Here is a 21,148-nt window from a genome sequence, read left to right as displayed (position 1 = left end):
GCTTGCGTGGGACCACAAGCAACGTCTGGGCTCCCGGGGGGCGTGCTCGGTCGGGCCCTTCTTCCCACATAAACTCCCGTTTCCAGCGGGAGGCCGCCGGGCCCCACAGCCGGGGCGGGGCGGGGCCCCGCCGCGGCCTCGGCGACCCAAGATGGCGGCCGGGAGCCCGCGGTCACGTGACACGCGCGCCACCGCTCCCCCTTCGCGCCCCCCCCCCCCCCCGCTGGCGGCCGGGCGGCGTGCTGACGTCAGGGACAGCGGGCGGGCCCCGTGACCGGAAGTTACCGGGGGGAGGCGGAAGTGAAAGCGGGGAGGCGGTTGGGCCCATTAAAGCCGACCGAGGCGAGCGGGGGGCGGCAGCGAGTCTCGGGCGGGCGCCGCGGCACACGCACCAGGTGAGGTCTTGCGGGGCGCCGGGCCGGGCCGTGCCGTGCCGCTGGGGGCGGGGATCCCCTCACGCCGGGGCCTGGGGTGGGGGGGGTGGCGGCTCCGCCCCGGCCCCCGGAGCCGCCGGGCGGGGGGCGCCGCTCGGGGCCCCTCCCCGCGGCCGGGGGGGGCCGCCGGGTCCCCCTCCGCAGGGGTGGGGGAGGCGCTGCTTTCGTGCTCCCTGGGCGGGCTCCACCACCGGGGCCTGGCCCGCCGGGGAGGGGCAGCGTTTGCCTACCCCCGTGGCAGGGTCAGGCGGCCGGCGCCGCCGGGTGCCGGGCTCCCCGGAGCCGTGCTGGGCTCGGCCCGTCGCTGCTCCCAGAACAATGGAACTGGGCCGCGGTGGTCGCCCCGGGAAAGGGCTACTCCGCGCAGCGCTGCGGGCGGGAGGGAGGACCCGCAGGCCTTTCCCGAGATGCGCGTTTCTCGAGGCCTTTGTGGGAGCTTCCTCTCCGGAGAGGTTTGAAGAGGCCCGAAGTGGTACCTCCCGGGCGGAGAGCGTATTGTCTGTGACATGTGGTGCTGCTGTAGCTTTCTCTCAAAGCGTGAAGAGGCTTTGGGGCAGCGGGTGGCCGAAGGTGGCCTGAGCGCTAGGGTCTGGGGAGGCGCTGGGTTGGGGTGGTGAAATGCTGCTTTGGGTGGTCGGAGGAGATCGCTTTTAAGATGAGCAGGCTGTCCTGGGAGCAATTAACGTGACAAAACAGGCGGCTGAAGAGACTGGCAGTTATTGCGAAAGCAGCTCTCAGCATGTGTAAAGCCTGAGTCAGTTCTAAGAACTATTAGAGTGGATGTTAGAAGTGCTTTTGGCTGTGAGTGTATAATAAGGTAAATTAAACGATAGATACATTATTAGTCTCCAGGTATACGTAGACTAATAAATATGGAAATACCTAATTGTTGTATTTAAGACAACTGCACTGTTTTCCCTGTAAATAGAGGGATTATTTTAGTAGTAAAACAGCTGTAAAAAGGCTGTCTTAATATGAAGTAAGATAGGTAACCTCAGCACCAAAATGACTATGTCTTACCCAGTAACTCCAAACCCTTTGAGTCAAAACAGGAATTCTTGGTATTATCTCCTTGAAAACTAAAAATACTTGCTGATAAGTAGACCTGTTGTGGTATGTGTATATGAGTTTTTTAAATGTAAACTGAGAACACATGACAGAACAAAGTCCTCCCAGCTGTAAGCAAGCTGTTCTTTGTTTGACAATTGCCGATATGGAAGCTTTAAAGCTTCCAGTACTTGCCAATGGCTGGCCAGCTCTGACCTGTGCCTAGCACTCTGTGTTTCAGTGTGGGAATTGGGGCTGGGGGAAGTGGAGAGTTCTCTCTTTAGGGGAATGGTACATAACCAGCTGTGCCACAGTGTTTGGCTGGCTATGATTTAAAGGCTTACTTGTGGCTATACCACGTTCACAGGCTGTGGTAGTACCAGTAGCGTATGATAGAAGTTGCAGCCTTGTCGTGCTTCCAGTAGAGCCAGGCTGCTGGAGTCAATGTACCCTGTTCTCTCAGTAGCTGCATTTGAGGTTAAAGTGGGTGGAGTCATTTGAATATTCCTTGTTAAATAATCAGGGCTCCGTTGCTGTACTTATTCAGGAAGAACAAGTATACTTGTCTCTCTTTTTTTCCCCCCCTCCCCCTTGTGACTTCCAACAGCTGACTGAACACATGACTTGCCCTCCATGAAGTAGTGAGTAGACCCACCATGCCTGGCCTGAGTCCTCAGAATCCAAAGCAGCTCTAATACTGTTATTTTCAAGTGCCGCCCCTTTTTTTTTTGTGCTGTTATGTTAATACTCTACTTCTGGTGTAGAAAAGCTGTAAGATGGGGTTAATCTGACCCCTCACTTTTAAAATCCAATAGCAGTTGCTTGCTTTCCTAACCTGCAGTGAGAGGTATAACTGATAAGATGCAAGGCAGTAGCTATGTTAAACTTTCCTCTTCCCTGTGGTGTCATGCAGTGGTCCATGTCCTCAAATACCCTACTAATAGTTCAACATGGCACACTAAGCGTTGTACCTTAATAGGCAAAGGTGCCAAGTCAAGAACGTAAATAACTGTTGCAGAGACTACACTACAGGCATCCTTGCCCTCCTACCAAAGCCAGTGAATCAAACTCTATGCTGAGTAGCACAGGCATGTTACAACGTTGATGAATCCTTAACTGAAAGTGGAAAATGTACAAGCTCTGCTATCTGAAATCTTCTCCTCTGACATCACCTACGGAAGATACCACTTTGCTTGGTTTACTACCCAAAACGAATACCTGCAGGCAAGAGGGCTACCAGATTCAATTTCTGCAGGACCTTCTTAAAGGTCCTCTTTTAAGACTCTTGTGTAGGAAGGTCATGTGAATTACCTGTTGGAGCAAATCTCTGGCAAAGCTTGTCCTTGAGGAAACATGACAATTACAATCAAACCATCTGTGCAAAACTATAAATAGCTTTGTCTCTAACATGTATGGGATTTTGGTCTGACTTCTCTGTGAAAATGAGACTAGTTTATGCAGAACTTAACATTTGGTTGTAAACAAAATTGCTTGTGCTTGATTAGGGTGCATTTTTAAATGCTGCATCGTGAGATAGGTGTCTGGCAAGCCCTGGTTTGGGAATAAGGGCTATGGAATAGGGCACTTGGATGTTTGCATTCTCTAAAACTGGTGGATGTGTGGGCTCGCGGATACTTACTGGTGGCTGTCCCTGCTGTTATAATATAGCAATTTCTTCAGTAACTGAAGTAAACTGAGCATTTGATAAACAAGAACAGAACCCTCACCTTGCGTGTTGCCAGTGTTCCTTAATGTCTTCTGGGCTTCTCCTTGGCTGTGACCTGAACTGCTCTTAAGCCCTTGTTACTAGGGCCTGATGGACCTAAGATTCCCTTGCAGAACTGTAGAGTAATTTAAAGCTTGTTGCCTTGATGGAAGGGAGTCCAGATAAGACCTTACCTAAATGCTGAACTTGGCTGGGCACTAGCATACTTGCATGCTGCTTGACTGACAGCAATCTTGCATCTTTCAGATGCTGAAGTACTTCATCCTTGCACAGCATTGCTTTGATAATTGCAGTTTAATTGTCTGATGAGTTGGAGTTCAGTTGGCTTCCCCCTCCAGCTTCCTAAAATGATCTTTTGTAGTTGCTGTATAACAGCCTGCCTTCAGACATAGTTAAGTTGTGACAGTAGATTGTGAGGATAAAAGGGTCACTTTCTGCAGTGACAATCTAAACATGAGCTGTGTATCTCAAAACTGAATTAGGTATGGATAATTAATTGAATGACAATAGTTAATATACCATTTTCAGTTCTGCAGTTAGCTGCTCTATTGAAGATCATATTTCCCTTTAAATGCACCTTGAATAAAACTTCCAAATGAATGCCCAAGGTCAGTGACTCCACATGTGCTGTTCAGAAATAGCAGGCAGTGAAGGGATACCCCTCTATCACGTGGTTGCTCTCTGGCTTCCAGTGTGCTTGTTGCTTTTGTGCCCTGTTCGCAGGGATGCAGTGCTCAAACCCGGTGTGCTGCTGCATTTTCTGCTTGGTGGAGATCTGCTGTGGTGATGTCATTGTTGCTGTTAGCGCTGTTCCTGCAAGACTGCTCCTCCTCTCTGGTGCCAGCAATGAGCACTCCGTCCATGGGGGAAGCTGTGTCAACACTGCTGTTGCTAACTCATGGTCAGTGATGGGGAGGGAAGCAAGCTCGTCAAGGCCACTGGAGTGGGTGATTTACAGCTGATCTCAAACAGCCTTGACTTCTCTTGCTAGGGAACCTATTCTTGAGGCCATGGCTGTTTTCACAGGGCAGTGAAACTTCAGGTGGGGCACACTGCCTTTGAGATGGGATTGAAGTGTAAACTTGTGGCACAGATTCCTATTTGTATAACTTAAAGGCACTTGACGTAGTGAGTGACTTGCTTTTGTCTCTCCATAACTACTTAAAATGCCAACTTAAGGTGACTAATTGTATCTAACTGTACTTGCCTGAGTTTCAAGCAGAAATTCCTAAATGAAATTGAGTAGATCTTTGTGTTGTCAATTAAGAAAACAGTATTTTTCTGGAGTCTGTCCTATATCATGGTATAATGTAACTTTGGTCACTTGGCAGACAAGCTGGGCTAGTGAAGTAGTGGACAAAAGTGAAGGCAGGCAGCTGGAGCTGCCTTCAGAGGCTACCTCGCTGGAGTACCTGGACCTCGGTTGCTGGGGCTGCAGTTTATCTAATGAGTCTGTGCTGAACTCTTGATCTCTCTCCAGCTGGGAAGCAGCATCCTCTTGAAAGTAACCTGCTTGGTGCTTGTGTCCCTCAAGTGGGCTGAGTCACTTGGCTCTGTAGCTCTCTTCCTCTCGGCTCTCAGACATGGATAATGATATTTGAAGTCCAAACTGGCACAGTGCTAACAGTGTCTCAAGCATGAGCGGTGAGGTGGTTGTAACTGAAGCATGCCTGGGCCTGATCTCTCCCCCCCCCAACAAGAAGATGCAGTTTACCAGCACCGCTCTCTTAATCTCACCGTGCAAGTCACTTCATTGAGGTTTTTTGTCCTTTGTGGAGCTTCATCAAGAGAATAGCAGAGCTGGTAAAGTATTGATGCAGAATCTGTGCAAGAGGTATGAGGGTATGAAGTATGAGTCTGAAACCAAGTTTCCACAGTAGGAATTCCTTGTTAGGCACTGACTCAGCTGTCATGGCAAGCTACCTGTTACACTCCCATCCTGGAACTGGTACTGAAATACTTGTCCTTCCTGCTCTGCAAACTGCATTAGCATAGTAAGAGGTTTTGAGTGTGTGTAGGATCAGGAGTTCTGCTCGTAGATCAAGGTTTGGTTCTTAGATTGCAACCTGTCCCTAGAGGAAGCCTCCTCTCTAGAAGACTCATTATTGAGAACAAACCTCCTGGAACAGATGTACAGGAGTAAGGTTTTTGCCATTAGTATTGGTCTTCTACTTCTCCACATCTACTTGTGTGGTGGTAGGATCTCCCATCAGTATTTGTCCTCTCTCTTCTATCAAGCTCCTGGTGCTGAAGAAGAGACAATATTCACTCTCAGGTCTGAATCTCAGGTGTAAGCTACAGGGTCTGGCAGGCCTCCTGAGGGCCATCGTTTGACTTGAAGGCCTGAACCTTGGTCAAAGTCTCCCTTCAGTCACTTGTTTCCTGCCCAGCCTCTAGGAACTGGTGGAAGCTAGCAGCCAGGGGTAGATAAACAAGGTGTGTTTACCACTGACAAGGTCTAAGATCTGTGCTTTGCTTACCACTGCAAAGGTAATCTAACACCTCCTATTTGTGTTTCTAAAACTGAAAGCATGACAGGAATGTGTGAAACCTTAGGAAGCTGTAGACAAAACTAGAAATTAATCTGAGTACTTGAAAAATACTGTCAGATATAGTAAAGATCTAACAACTTTACTGTTTCTTAGTGGCCTGGCTAACTTGCAATATTTTGAATTGGTCAGCCTTATCTTCTGGACATGAAGATTAAAACCCAGCTGCCCCTGGCATTGTGCTTGATTTATAGAAAGTAATGGGGAATCATGTTCAGTGGGATGTCCTGATGTGAGAACTGTGCTGGGCTACTTGTATTCATATAGGGGTTAATGAAACTGTTGGTTGGCTCTACTGGTTGGGTGGCTGTGTGCCAAAAGGCTGACAGACATGACTGTATAAACCAGGCTGTATGGGCACTATAGCTATGTTCCAGTTAGTAGTATAAGATTTGTCTTGCTTGATTTGACAGCTTTCCACCAAGGAGACTGTTCTGGTAGAGGCATGGCAACATGGAAGTTATACTGGTATAGCTGAAATGCTTTGCGTAGGCAAGGCCCTTAGTCAAGACACATGGCTTGTTGCCTAGTGTCTCCCAGCAGCCAGCAATGTGCTCAACTCTCCTCCCACATCCTGAGATTGTCTCCCCCAGGGCAGAATAGGGGAAGTTGAGCTTGGTCTGATAAAGGGGGAGGGGTGTTAAAGCAAGCATGCCTGTTCTTGTAACAGCTTGATCCTTGGGGAAAATCAACTGGGAACTACCTGAAATCCTGTAGGATTTACAGGGGAACTGCTTCCTCCTGGAAGGTAGGGGCACAGCAATACTGATTCTGGAATGACAACATAACTTGAGCCTCCGAAAGAAGGGTAGCTGAAGATCTTCAGACACTTGCTATTGGCCTGTTAGGGCTCTGTATATGTCTGCCCATACGTGGGACAAAGATACCCTGTGGTATAAGGGCCCTTCAGCTGCTGGCGCATCTGGTGGACTAAAACTTCATGACTGGAAACACCCAGCTTTCAGTGAAGCTTCTGGGTATGACTTTCTCAGAGCTGTCTTCCTATAACCTGAAGACTACCACTTCAGCAGCCCTGGCTTTCTGTCTGGGAATCCTGGTCTTGTTACTGTGTGGCATTAGCTCTAAAAGGGCCTTCCTGCGCTCTGGTCCTGTGCACAGCTGCAGTCTCCAAATACCTGCTACCTGCTGTGGAGATGATGGTGATCACCCTCAGGTTGCTGAGGAGCAAAGTGGTCTGTCCAGGATGGCTGTCCAGCACAGCTGGCTGCATTGCTGGGGACATTTTCTGCACTCCCTTCCCTCCCTCCCTTTGGCTCAGGGTGTTTATCACCTGGAAGAGCCTACATGTGCTGCTGTAATCTTAGGCTAAGCAGCAGTCTGGGCAAAGCAGTGTTCCTGTAGACAGCAAGAAATGACCTCCAGACCTTTCCCACTGCTCCTAAGCACACTGGTGGTCTTGACTAAACATGCAGAGACACATCTGCCTTGGTACTGTAAGCAAATGCATTTCTGTGCTTGTTTTGCTCCCACTTTCAAACTATGTAGTCAGATCAACACGATACCTCCTCAAGAGAAGGTGGCTGCTGTGATATCTAAACCAGTAGAGATCAGTATCTAAGCTTTATACCTTCCTGGATGTGGGGATGGGGGCTAGTCCTATGTAGTTTGGGCTTTTCTAGGGTAGAGTCACAATTCATAATGGCAGCTTTAGAGCAAGAAACTTGTTCAGTTCCGCATCTAGTATTTAAACATTGTGCAGAAATAAAACAACTCTCATCTGGAGAAATGCCGGGAGGTGTAACAGCACTGTGAATCAGTGAGGCTTGGACTGGAGAACTTGGCTTTGAGAACTCGGGCTTTGAGCCTGACTGATCATGTGCATCAGTGCCTCTCAGGAATGCAGTGCTCTCCAAATCTCAACACTCGCAGCCCTAACGGAGCTGCAGCTGAGCTGAGACCTCGGGCAGGGCAGACCCCTTCTCACGTGCAAGTCCTGTGATTCCACTGCAGGCATGGCTCCTACCAGTGGCATTGCTTCTTTCTTCCCTGTGTCATCTGGACTCTGGCAAACTGGCCATTGGCATATCCTCTTCCAAGGAGCTCTTTGAGCCCTTGCCAAAGCAAGGATGTGTCCTAGAGCCTCCAGCTGGGGATTGAGGGTATGTCTGAGGCAAGCTAAAACCTTATTGCCACTGAAAGGAGTGTCTTCCCCAGCACCGGCTCTGGAGCTTCCTTGATCACATCAGGAGCCTGTTCTGCTCACAACTGTTCCAAAGCTTTTGCTTTCTAGCTGGGTTTCCTACATGTTTCCCCAAGCTGCATGTTGCCCCATCATTCTCTCCCTTTAGCACTGAGCTGTCTTAAGAGCATGTTTTCCAGGAACAGGATGCAGCAGAGTATGTGTGCGGGCCTGGTGTCATATCCATCTGGTAGCTAGCTCACAGACCAGGTCAGTTGGCTATTAGCACCATGTCACACCAGTTTGGTGCTCACATTGAAGCAGCCAACAAACTGAACTCAAAGCCATGTGGCTGAGCTGTAGCTGGCTGCTGCTGGCTGGTTCCTGAGCTTCACTTGATCCTAAAGCAGCTCCTCCGGCATTGGAGGCTGCAACTCCACCCTCAAAATGAGGTGGAAACTTACTGCAGACAGCTGTAGTCTAAAAAGCCAATTCCTATGGGATACTGAAACATGTTTTAAGATTCTATTTTCATCTGAGCCATGTCAGTGTGCTAGCAAGCATCTAAGCTCTAGGCTGTTCTTCAAGAAAGTGAAGCTTTTGGCTTAGAACTCTCAGGTGGGGGTAGGAGACACTGGACAGCATACCTATACCTGACAACTTGCAATATAATGTTTTACACAAGGTATCAAAAATTAATTTGTAGCTGAGGCTCCTAGCTCCCTGAACAGAGGTAACTCCTGCCTCACAGGAAAAGGCACTAACTGGGCAGAAGCCTGCTCTTGGTGAAACTGCAGTAAGTAGCAGGCAGCCTAGCTGCTCCTCCTGAGGAGGGAATGATGAGCTGTGCTTGAGCTCTTGGCTGGGTACCAGCAGGAGGGAATATGTTGGTTAGAACAGCAACATAAATGTGTGGGGAGGAAGGAGGTGGAAAGCAGTTTTGAGATGCTACTGATACAGCAGCAGCTAGAGTGTACCCTTCTGCGAAGCTGTCACGGGAATGTCTTGCCAGCTGCTTTTGGTGTGGGCTTCACTTTGACTGCTTCCCTGTGGTGCATCGGTGAGGTCTGAAAGCACCTCTAAAGCACCTCTGTTGACTGTATGGACTATAGGAGCCTGTTGTCCTAAAAAGCAGCCCATTTACAGAGAGCAGTTCTTGCAAGTTGTCAACCCGAATGGCAAGATGTTCCTAACTTGCTTTTTAGGCACAAAGCCAACAGATGTCCCCACTAAATGTGAGGCTTTCCTAGATGGGATCTTCCAGCCAGCTGGGGAAGCTGAGCTACTAGTAGACCTGTCATGGGAGTGGAAGAGGGTACTGTCCTGCTTGTGCAGCCCTTGTCAATGCAAGACTCAACAGGCTGTTAAAACTTCATGTGCTTCTGTAGCAGTCCTCAATGCGAGGATGCTAGGCACTTGTTCCACTGGTAGAGCACTCAAGTTTGGTAAGGAAAATATGCAGGCTCTATAGCAGTCAAAAAAAAAAATCAAAGGCAGGCTTATTTCTAGTTTCTTCCCTAAAGGCAGCTTGGTATCTCTTAAGCCATGTTCATATGAAAGTAACAGCCCCTGCTGATTGTCCTCTGGCTAGCGCTCAGCTTTTTCCCAGCTGAAAGGACAGGGCTTCTGCTCTGCTTGTGGGCTGTTGTGTCACTCAGGAGAATGCAAGTGAGAGATGTTAAAGATTGATATCCACTGGTCTCAGGTAGGCATTCATGTTGAATTGCTCAGGCTGTCACTTGTAGCTTTGCGTTAGCAGACACCTTGTTAGCAATGTCTGTGTGAACAGGTAGTTGGAACCAAGCTGTTGTTACTAAATTGTATTGGTAAATCTTGTTCAGCTCCACCTTGAGCTCCTGCTGCAATTGTAGATTGAGGCTTCAATGCAGAGGGTGTCTGGACCACTTAGGCTCTCTGCAAGTGGGAACTGTGATCCTGGTCAACTAATGGCGATTGCAGACTATCTGCCTTTCCTCAGGATGAGGCCTTGCATTTTCAGGGTAGCTGAACTGGAACAAATTAATGTGTCTACTCAAAGCCTCAACTAAACTTGGCTTGACAAATTATGGCAGGGGACAGTGTGACCATGGGGCAAGTGATATGTGCCAGTCTGTTGGTGTGCTTGATCCTGTAAGAACAGGATAAACATCCAGTGAGCATCTCATTTCAGTGGCTGAAGGTCTAAGCAGACATAACCCCCTGAGGTGCCAACGTGCTAGGGAACTTGCTACTTCTGGGAAGAAACTGGTTCAATCTGAGCTGGTCCTGAATCATTCTTCCAGCTTCAGTTTCCTTGAAGAAATGCAGAACTATTGGAGGGGGGGAGTAAAAATAGCTCTTTAGTGTAGTACAGAGACTTAATGCTTTGTAGCCTCCCCCATGTGAGAGAACAGTGAGCAGAGATGGTGTTTCTGTGTCGGAAGTGCACTTAACTGCATTTCAGGACAGTTTTCCTGCATTTCAGGACAGAAGGTTCTTCCAGTGTTTGAGTGTGGCTGTCTTCTGCTCAGTCTGGTCACTGTGGTGAGCCCACTACAGTGCGTGGTATCCCCTAATGGAGTACTGCTCTATGCAGATTGGCTTTCTCATGGTTGGGTGTTTTTGCTAAAGGTCCTGTCATAGTGGAGAAGTGAATGCTCTGCTTATCAGCCACAGTGCCCAGAACAGACCTGCAGTGCTTCAGGTTCAAATATGCCTTTTTGTGGAACACCTATTTACTCTTGTGCTGGCTGCTGGGACAGGGGAGCAGAACTAGGTATTCATAAGTGCTGCAGTGAGTTTAGCTTGGCTTGATGCTTGCTCACCTACCGCTTTGTGCCTTGTTGGCATAGTGTTAAGTATCCCTGGCAAAGCACGCAAGGGGAGAGGTGCAGTCCAACAGTCTTGCTTCAGTGTTCAGCTGGTTTCTAGTGGAAGGTGCAGATGGCAAGCTGATAGACGTAGGAGCAGAGAACTCCTGGTCAAATGTCCCCGTTCTTCTAGCCTCTGTATAAACATGCTTTGGTTCTTGGGTTAGGATTGTGACTTGAACTGTTAAATAGCAAAGCTGCAACAGTAAGGACTGCTCCAGCAGCTTGTCAGAAGGTTCAAAACTGGTATGGGTATGCTGCTGCTTAGGGAGCTGTTGTCTTCCATGGAGGTGAGATTTCCACCACCAAGGCAAGCTACTTTCATACTAAAACTATCCATGAGCAGCTTAACAGGGTGTTCTTATTGCAAGGCTTGCTTCTGTTAAAGGATAGCTAATCTAAGAGATCTGGTGGGCCATCAATGCAAGCTCCTACTGTTCTTTGCTTGTACCAACCTAATTAATATTAAAATGCCTGCATTGTGACTTGACACATGTGAACATCTCTAAGGAATCCTTAACCATCCATTTCTGCTTTGAGTTAAAGCAGCTGTCTTAATATAGCAAGTGAAAGGACAGTTGTAATGTACTCTGAAGCAACAAGGGAAGCCTAATTAGATTTGGCATAGGCTTTATTTCCTCTTGCATCTGAGGAGCTGTAGCACTGTGGAGCTTCATAGGACAGTTTTTGACTCTTCCTTTCAGATCAGCTAAGCCAGTAACACTTGCAGGTCAGATGTTAGGGGTTCTCCCTTGCTGCTCCAGCAGGCCAGCCTTACGAAGGTAATAACACTACTGTGGGAGAGAGCATGCTATACCAGGCTTAATCTCGTGAGGTTCAACATAATGCTAATGGCTTGTTTGCGTAGAGGGGTAGGCAAAAAATTGAGTGGAAGGACTCCTCATCTGTATTAGAGGCAGCTCTGTCATTCCTTTGGCACCACTTAAGCCAGGAGGAGGAATGATGCTGACTGGTCTTCTGATTGATGGGAAGTTTCTGATGGCTCCTGAGCAGGGCTAGGTGGGTGTGCTGGTAGGCTGTGTTCTGAGCAGTCATGCAGGTGACCTCGCTCCAAGAGACTTCACACAGTCTAAAACAGAACTGATGTGTTGGATGAAATCTTAACAAACAGGTTTTTCTTCATGTATCTCTGAAAAGAAGTGTTTGTTCAGAAATGCTCCTGGGACTGGATGCGAGCCCTGTGTGAGCTCGCACACTGCCATCTTAAGGGCTTATGTGACTCTTACAGGATGCTGCTCTAGAGTAATTATACCAAATATCATAGAGCAAGACAAGCTGCATATATAGTAGAAAATAGTCTTAGACTTGGATACCACTGACTCAGCACTATCACAGTTTTGATCTCAACTCAAGCTGAGCTTGCTCTTTGCAAGAGCATTGGGGAAACCCTGCACAGTCTACATCTTAGCTTAGCTCAGTAATTTAATGTTTCTTGCAGGTGTGACTGGAGAAACTCCTCATGTGAACTAACTTCTCATTCAGGTATTCAAACCTGCTTTGTCTGTGAGCTAAAGCTATATTCTTCTTGGTCTCCCTTAGTTGATTTTGTACTAGCAAGGTTCACCAGAAATGAGATCTATGTAGCTTAGAGCATGTATGTGGGCTCCATTTCTGGAACACAAGGCAGTAATGAACGTACTCAATGCCATGTAATGTGAGAAACAGCCTGTGTTAAAAAGGGAATAATCATAAATTGCCTCTGACTTCGGGCAAGCAAATCTTTGAGTACTGAACCTGGCTCAGGGTTGGTTGCACCTTGTTCTAATGACACAGCAAATGACATGTTGTAACCAGGATCAACTGAGGTATTTCTGAGCTTACTTGAACTGCAATGTGTGGAAGCATCTTCTGCCATGAAGATGTATTTGCTGTTGGCTTAGTATGAGCTGAAGTCACGAAAATCCTTTGCATGGTGTTAAGGAGACTAGTAAGGCTTCCCTTACAGGACCTTCAGAGAGCACTAGTGTCTCTCACTTTCCAGTACTTCAGCTTGTTAAAAACACTGTGGCTGAAAGCAAACATTGGAGGAGGCATGGTGTCCTGTCCTTGGAGTAGTTTGACCCTTTGGGTTGCTTCATAAGAAACCCCAGTTAAGATAACAGGGATGTCTTCAATCCACCTAGATTGAAGATCTCACTAGGACCAGTCAGACCTCTGTTTAGCACAAACAGCTGCTTTAAAGCTGGAGCTGCTGTTGGCGACCTGCTCAGCCACACACAACATGGTAAGGATAAGGGAGATAGCAAAGGTGCTGTAGAGAGCAACTTGATGCTACTTAAACTCGGAGGGGTTTCCTTCTATAGGAAGGGTCCAGGAGATCAAACACTGGTACCTCCTCCAAGACCTGGAGATGCGGTCTCCTCTCCAAAGGCAAGGTCTCTTCTTGTACTGGATAAGGAATAACTCTCAAGTGTTCGTCTGTTTATACCTGTAATGAGAAGATTAATAAGAAGGCTTGGCCCATCAACTGGCTGGGCTTCAAAGTAGCATTGATCAAGCCTAGTAGAATAGGGGTGGGGAAACTCTGGGCAGTGTCCACTGCTAGCCCCTGGCAGGACTGGAGTTTCTCACTGTCTCATGGCCCAAACCAAATACCAAGCTGAGGCACCTCCTTCTGTGCTATGGCTGATATCTGTTGCATTACTTGGGATGGAAGCTGAGTGTCTCACCTGACCAGCATTCATGAGGCAGTAATAGCCCTTCACACTGATGGGGTAGCCCGTCAGCTATGACAAGAAGGCAGTGTCAGGTCTGACTCGGACTTCCTTCCCATGTCTGCAGGTGGCTGCTCAGCTGAGCTACTTCCAAGCTAATGAGACTTGACAGAGCAGTTTCCCCTGCCTTCATAGTGGGACTTCAGGCTGTGTTGAACTTAGGTGTTAAGCATCCAGTGTGATTTAGTGTTGTAATTTAGGGCTCTGTAAATCCCTCCCTGAGCATGAGAACTAATGCCACTTGTCCAAAGCTGCTTCAAATACCAGGAAGCAGTGAGCTGCAGCAGCCAGTGGCAAGCGATACTGAAAACACTCAGAGGAAAATAGAAGCAGTACATGCTGGGTTCTGGCACAGTCACTTCAGGGTGAGTTGTTTTCCTCTGTCCTGAGGAAAACAGGTGACTCACACACTGGACCTGAACCTATACAGATGTTTTCCATGACAGTTCAGTGTACACAGCTGTCTAAGCTGTTTCAAAGCTCTGCTCACTTACTTCTTGCTCCATCTGGGCTGATTGTGCTGCAGAAGTCTCTGGCTTGGCTAGCACAAGTGTCACTTGTGCTATGTGCTTTGAAAACACAGGAGGTGCAGTCTGCTTGAAGGAGCTTACATGGTCTGTTCTCCCCACAGCTATAGAGGAGATAAGCTATAGAGTGTGGATCTTGGCAAGAGCAGAAGCAGGACTAAATGTTGGGGTTGTTGACAACTTTCAGCTGGCTGTATCTTGGCTAGTATAGCTGGGCTGCCAGTTGGATCATTGAGCAATGCAGTCCAGCATAGACAGCCTTGGAAAGGAGAGGTGTTTACACTTGGCCAAACTGTCCTGTGCAGGCTCTCTGGCATCTGTTAACACCCATCTAAGGATAGCATGAGCTCTGTGGGTGGCTTGTCACTGCTGTTCACTCAACAGCCTCCAGCAGTTATCTTCTCAACAGCGTTTCCCATCTAGATGTATCGCCAGATGCATGAAGTGGGTGCAGTCCAATAAGGTGTAGCTGTAAGTGCACCACTATCTACAGCGGCTGCAGGAGGGCGTCTGCAGCATTCACTGATGGCAAAGTCTAAAAGACTGCATGTCTTTCAACTCTCAAAGCTTGAGGTGATTAAGACTTTTTGCTACTGGACTCTGCATCTAGTAAGAGGCTCCTACAGCTTGAAGCATGTTACCTCCTGTAGTAGTGGGATGAAGCGGGTTGCAGTTATCTAGCAGCTTAGGCTGTTGCATATCCTGGGACATGCATAGGACTGAGCTGCTCAGAAGACACATATACCCATGTTGTAGAACTGCAGGCCTCCTTAGCTGTGAAAGTCAGGAATAGCTCCTGAAGAGTAGGAGTTGTGTGGTGCAATGAATGTGGTGTAGCAGGATGGGAATTTTAGGGTAACCAAGTCCCCATATAAGGGCTTAATACATGAAGCTGGTTGTCAAGGGTCTTTGAACTCAAGTAGCACAGCTATAACCATCTTCTGGCTCCTCTTGCTGTACAGAACCTGCAGGGCTCCTCAGGGAAAGCCAAGGAGTCCTTGTGTTGTGGACCAGGTCAGTACCAAACCAGGGTCTGTGATCTGATCAAGCCTGAGCACCTAAGAATGGTTTGTCCCATCCCTTCCCCAGAGGCGGGGAGAAGGGCCTCATGGTAGGAAGGGCGTGCTCAACCACTAATAGCAAGACTTCATACTTGCTCTCACTGTGCTAAAGCATATCCAGAAGTGTATTCAGGCCTGCTGCAGCTGATGTACTTCTAGCTTCTTCACTAATCTGAAGGACACCTGGGAACAAATAAGGGCATGGTTCTCTGGAGCTCAACTCTCACTCTTGCTAATTGGATGGACCATTAGTGGCCTGTTTAGAGCCACCTGCCTATAAAGTAGACTGAAGTCATGGCAGGATGCAACTGAACAAACAATTCATCATCTAACAGAGCAATAGACTGAATGTTGTGAGGTTTGTCATTGTAGCCTTACTTGTCCTTCCACCAAAGGTGAGGTGGCAAGTAGTTAGCTTCAGATGCTCTCAGCAAAGCTGCGGAGTCTGGTAGCAGTTTGCCTTGTAATTCAGCTCTTCAGCTGGCCTGTGTGGTTGTGTTGCGACTGCTTCAGCCACAGCGTATCCTTGGGACTCAACACTTTCACAAAGCACAGCTGCTAGAGAAAGCTATTGCTTCTCCAAGCTGAACCTGAAAGGTGGAGGAAGCCCATTTTTCTTTTATTTTTTTCTACTGGGAAACTACTGAACAGCGTAAAAAAAGCTTGAGTGTGGTATTAGACATAGCTCTGCTTACATCTCACTTAGTAGCATGTGTAAGAATTAGCCTGTGTTGGGAACTGATATGCTTTACTGCGCTGCCTCCAGCGAGGCTAAGGGAGATAGTCTAGGCTTGCATACCCACAAAATGGCCTGGAAATAGGGTCCAAAATGGACTTGGTACTGTAAAGGACAAGTGCTTGGCTCATCTGCCCATTGGTATTAAGTTGCCACTACTGGTCTGACATGGCCCTGCCTATGAAATGAGCAAACACTTGGTTAGTGCTCAAGCGTAGCCTTGAATTGAAGGAGTCTGGTTTCAGGGGTGCTGGGCCCTGCCTGTTGCTGGTTCCTTGCTGGGAGTCAGGTTTCTCAGACTCCAAACTTGCTGCTTTCTGCCTTGAGGAATGACATGCTAATGGTGTCTGATGGGATTGTTCCTCTTCCTTTCTAGTGTAAAAGATGACTTCTAGGAAGAAAGTGTTACTGAAAGTCATCATCCTTGGAGACTCTGGGTAAGTGGAGGAGCCTTTAAGCTGCCAATCTGCATCTGGCTGGAGCAGTGCTGTTGACTAGTGGGAGCCTGGTTGCACTGTAAGAAACCAGCAGTGCTGGGAGGAGAGACTTTACAGCCCCAGATAGTTGTGTTACCTTATAGCTTTACGAACTCTTCACCACCCTCTGTCCTGAATGTGTCCCCACAGTTTATGAAGTCCTGACACAATATTAAACAGGGGAAATGCGGTGGGCAGACCACTCCAGTAGCAGAACTGGATAGCCTTTCTGCAAGGAGGATGTGTGATGTTGAAATGAGCATTTCACCTAAAAAAAAAACCAAACAAAAACAACAAAAAAAACACCACCACACCAAAACCCACCAACCAACCAACCAAAAAAACCCCAAAAAACCAAAACACCCACAAACAAAAAAACACTAGTAAGCAATCTTAGGTGACTTCTTAAAACTCTGCCTCTGTCAGAGACATAGTTTATACTGAGCCATCTGCTTAGTTTCTCTCTGATCTGGCTAGAGCCTGCCTCTTGGAGTGAAAGGCTTTGCTCTGTGCTGTTGAGCAAGGAGTCTGCTCTGCTGTTACAGGTTACTTACCGCGCAGGCTGTAACCTGACTCCCATGACATAAGGCTTATTTATACCGCTGTGCCCAGCAAGCTGTTGATCAGGGAGTGTTTCTCAGCCACAGAGAGGGCATGTGAGCCTCTACGTTGGCTCTCTGGAGAGATCTCCACCTCTGGGTGCCTAGCAGATGTGTATGTGAGCTGTTGCCGGCTCAATCTCTCGGGCTGAGATTGTCTGTTTTTCCACCTCCTCCTTCTGCAGAGGCTGAAGATGACTCTTTCTGGTGGGTTTCTCTGGGGCACTTCATCTTCTGAAATTGCCCTTATGATCATAATATGATGCATACTCCTTACCAGATTACTGGATGGTAAGGATCAGATTACTGATGGGGGAAACAAGGTTTCTCAAGATTGTAATCCTTCATATCATTAGGTAGCTAATGCTCTTACTCAGCATGTTGCCTCAGCATCTATTGCTGTAAAAGCCCCTGCTTGCAGAGGTGGATGCATTTTCCCTGGTTGAAAAGCCAGGACACTATGGTGGAAGGCAGAGGGCGCTGGGATGTTCTGTTCAGGGTGGTTAATTCAAACACTGTTGTAGAAACAGCCTACCTAGTCTTTTTTGTCTTTCTGTACAGGGTGGGAAAGACATCGCTCATGAACCAGTATGTGAACAAGAAATTCAGTAACCAGTACAAGGCTACGATAGGCGCAGACTTCCTGACAAAAGAGGTCATGGTGGATGACAGGCTAGTGACAATGCAGGTAAGGAGTGACTCTGCTCCCTGCTGCAAGGGGTGCCTGGCTGCCTAGACCACACTTGTGTGGAAGTATCTGCTCCAGTGTAGTCCAGAGCGGCACTGGGTATGAATCTTATTTGCACTGAACTGTTCTTGGCCATAGGTGCTGCTGGGCTTCTCTACAAATCTGTGTATGGGCTGAACAAGGGAAGGCAAAGATCAGTTTGGGCTCAGCTAAGAGCAGCTATGCTAGGCCCAGTTTAAAAACCAGCATTTGGTACTGTCAGTAAACTAGATCTTGTTAGAAAAATGCACTTCCCTAGTGTTCAGGAACTGGAAAGGGCTGGGAAAGGACTCCTTAGTCAGGTCAACTACTTGTGCTGCTCTGAGTCCTGTGGGTATAGTGTTAACCTGCCAGTCTGCTTATGCCTCTGGTATCTGAAGCTTTCATCTCTCCATGGTGAGACTGACCACAAGACAGCAAAAGCCCTGTTGCAGCCATCAAAGGAGTGTTTGGACTGTGCTGGGACCCAAGTGCACCCGAGCACTGCAGGCAGGTCACCTGCTGACCCTAATACCTAAGTCCTGCTTGCCTAGAATAAGGATATGTCCCTTGCTGAGGCTGAACACAAAAAGGGTTAACTATCTTTCGAAGGGCGTTTCTGACTTTTGATACTTAGTGCCTACAGAAATTCCCAAGCCTTCAGGTGCTCCTCTCTGGCTAGCTGAGGGCTGTAGATGCCTGATGGGGAGTTTGGAAATGAATGCCCTAATTGTGGACTGACTATGTCAGAGTAGAGCTGGCTTATCTGCCCTGTCTTTTGCTCCAGATATGGGATACAGCGGGACAAGAACGATTTCAGTCTCTGGGAGTTGCCTTCTACAGGGGAGCAGACTGCTGTGTGCTGGTGTTTGATGTCACGGCCCCCAACACATTCAAAACCCTAGACAGCTGGAGGGACGAATTCCTCATTCAGGCCAGTCCAAGGGATCCTGAGAACTTTCCTTTTGTTGTGCTGGGAAACAAGATTGACCTAGAAAACAGACAAGTGAGTACTGGGACTTGCTAGCTTCCTCTTAAGAAATTGCTGGAGTGGGAGGCCTTGTAGGAACACAGGAGGGTTATCTGAGAAACAGGAGTGGGAGGTGCCTGAGTGTGGCTCAGCTGTTGTGTGCCACTGGGGAAGAGTTTCTCCGGCCTGGAGAGGTCAAACCCCTGCGCACAGCATGCTCCTGCCCACTGGTGGAAGGATTGCAGCAGCTTCCTGGGTAGATGCAAGGAGAGGAGCTGATTCTCTTCCTCCAGAATTGCTGAGAAACTCCTGTGGGAGCAAATCCCTGCTCTGCGGATGCCTGAGCAGTCTGTGCCCTGTGGTCTCATCTTCCTTAGGCATGGTGCTCCTTGCCCCGGGGCTGGAGGTGGTGGTGGTGGGCAGCAGTCTCCTGTGCTCTGTATCAAGGCTGTAGTTTTGATGAGGTCAGAACTGCTGTCTTAGCTCAGGTTGGATATGAGGGGTCTCTGGCCTTGCCCTGGAAATAAAACCCCCTTTCTGCATACTAAAGGTGGTGATGCTGCTCTCTGTCCACCCAGGTCACCACAAAACGGGCGCAAGCCTGGTGCTACAGTAAAAACAACATCCCCTACTTTGAAACCAGTGCCAAGGAGGCCATTAATGTGGAACAAGCTTTCCAGACGATTGCACGGAATGCACTTAAACAGGTAGGGAGGGGGCCGGTGGGTGCCCTCTGCCAGTGCCAGTCTTGCCTGCCGAGCTCAGCTGCTGTGGGCAGCCTTGGGCTCTCCAACAGCTTTCCACAGCCGAGAATAGCTCCTTGCATGCTAGGAGCTGTCTGTAGAGCCGTGGCATTAACTCCTCCCTTCTCTCCCACTAGGAAACCGAAGTGGAGCTTTACAATGAATTCCCCGAACCCATCAAACTAGACAAGAACGACCGAGTGAAGGCTTCTGCGGAGAGCTGCAGCTGCTGAGGGGAGAGGGAGGGGTTGAGCACAGTCCTTCACAAATGAATATCACACCTAGGCCTTCAAACACACAGCCCCTCTTCTGTGTTTAAAATGAAATTAAAAAAAATTTCCATCTCCAGCTGCCAAAATCCACCCATCTCCCACGAGCATCTGTGAGTCCTGCACTTCAGAGCTCGTGTCCCCACACCATCCACATCACACTTCATGGTAACAGACCTTTCCCTTAGTTTAAAATGGAAACTCTTATGTATGTTTGGAACTGAATCTAATTCCAGGTGTCCAATGGAGAGAAACTGTTTACAGGTAATCTGTGTAACAAGTTACATACATTTTTAACTGTCTCGTGTTTTCCCCTGTGAAGGCTGCAACTGGAAAGGCTGATTACCCATAGTTCATTGCAAGCTCAGCACTCAGTCGAACTAGGTTGAGTTTTGTATGTATCTCTGTTAATGCTTGTTACTTTTAACTAATCAGATCTTTTTACAGTATCCATGTATTATGTAATGCTTCTTTAGGAAAAATCTTATAGTACATGTTAATATATGCAACCAATTAAAAATGTATAAATTAGTGTAAAATTCCTGAATTACATGTTCAAGTACTGAAACACAGATTGTGTAGAAAGTGAGGAGGACACTTGTGACCTGCAGCGTGCTAGCAACACAAAGTCCAGATAGAGGCAGTATTCTGTACAGTAGAAATGAACTATGTAAGCCTTCTTGTTTTGAGGCCAAAAGGCTTCATCTTCTGGAAAATCTGTCTGGCTTCCTTGTATCTAAATTCTCAGATTTGCATAACACCATTGATATGCACACTGGATTATTGGATTTAAAATTAAATACAGCTATGAAATGACCTCATTTGTTCACCTCCCCTACTGCTTAACTCCTAACATCCTGGAGCGAGTGTGAGAAGGAGCCAGAGCTGAGGTGTCCCAGTGGCTCTTTGTACTGTGGAAGGAGCTCTTCTCCCACCTGGGTTGTGGTAGCTGTTTCTCGATGAATGACCTGGACTATGAATCTTCCCTTTCTTCTTACTGACTGCTAATCTGGATTTTTGGTATGGAAAAACTTGGCAATCTAGTCCCTTTCCTCTCTTCCTTTCTTCCTGGTATTTGTTCTTGCGTTTGTAGCTTGCTTAAATGGAGCCCTTCTACCTGTTTTCCAGAGGTCTACATTCTAGTACGTAGGCTGAGCTCTTATGTAAAGAGACAAACATGATGCCAATAAACTTAACAAGAACAAACCTTCTTGTTTACTCCTGTTTCTGACTCTCTTTTTTTCCCTTCACTAACATGCTTGCTTTCCTCTGTCTAGCCACCATTTTAGCAAGCCAGCGCCTGCTAAATGAAGGATGTTTGTGCTTCCTCCTTACTATAAAGTCTATGCCTTCCAGACTGGTTTTCAAGAGTGGATTGAGCAGGCCCTGCTTGCTTGGCTGATCCGAGACTGTAGCTGGGCAGCTACCCCTCTGCTTTTCTTGAAGCTGCTTGCAGTGGCAGGAACAGTGCTGGATCCGATTGCTCTTCTATGAGCATGGTCCTTCAGCCCTCTCCTGGCATATGAAAACCTTTGTGAAAGGGTGGAGAGGAGGGCAGTGCTGCTAAAGCTCTTGCTACCC

General features: G+C 47.9%; 1 protein-coding gene across 1 annotated transcript; it reads left to right on the top strand.

Annotated features, from left to right (window-relative positions):
- Positions 1–299: 299 nt before the first annotated feature.
- RAB7A (RAB7A, member RAS oncogene family) lies at positions 300–20,785 on the top strand. The gene is made up of 6 exons (XM_076346368.1): positions 300–395; positions 16,181–16,241; positions 17,441–17,567; positions 18,373–18,591; positions 19,134–19,262; positions 19,436–20,785. The coding sequence occupies exons 2-6, from the start codon at positions 16,189–16,191 to the stop codon at positions 19,529–19,531; spliced, it is 624 nt and encodes a 207-aa protein (XP_076202483.1). The 5' UTR covers positions 300–395; positions 16,181–16,188; the 3' UTR covers positions 19,532–20,785.
- Positions 20,786–21,148: the final 363 nt, after the last annotated feature.

The sequence above is a fragment of the Aptenodytes patagonicus genome, chromosome 8 (assembly GCF_965638725.1).
Source record: "Aptenodytes patagonicus chromosome 8, bAptPat1.pri.cur, whole genome shotgun sequence".
NCBI classification, from domain to species: domain Eukaryota; kingdom Metazoa; phylum Chordata; class Aves; order Sphenisciformes; family Spheniscidae; genus Aptenodytes; species Aptenodytes patagonicus.
The sequence above is the reverse complement of the archived record's forward strand: the minus strand, read 5'-3'. Positions and strand labels throughout refer to the sequence as shown.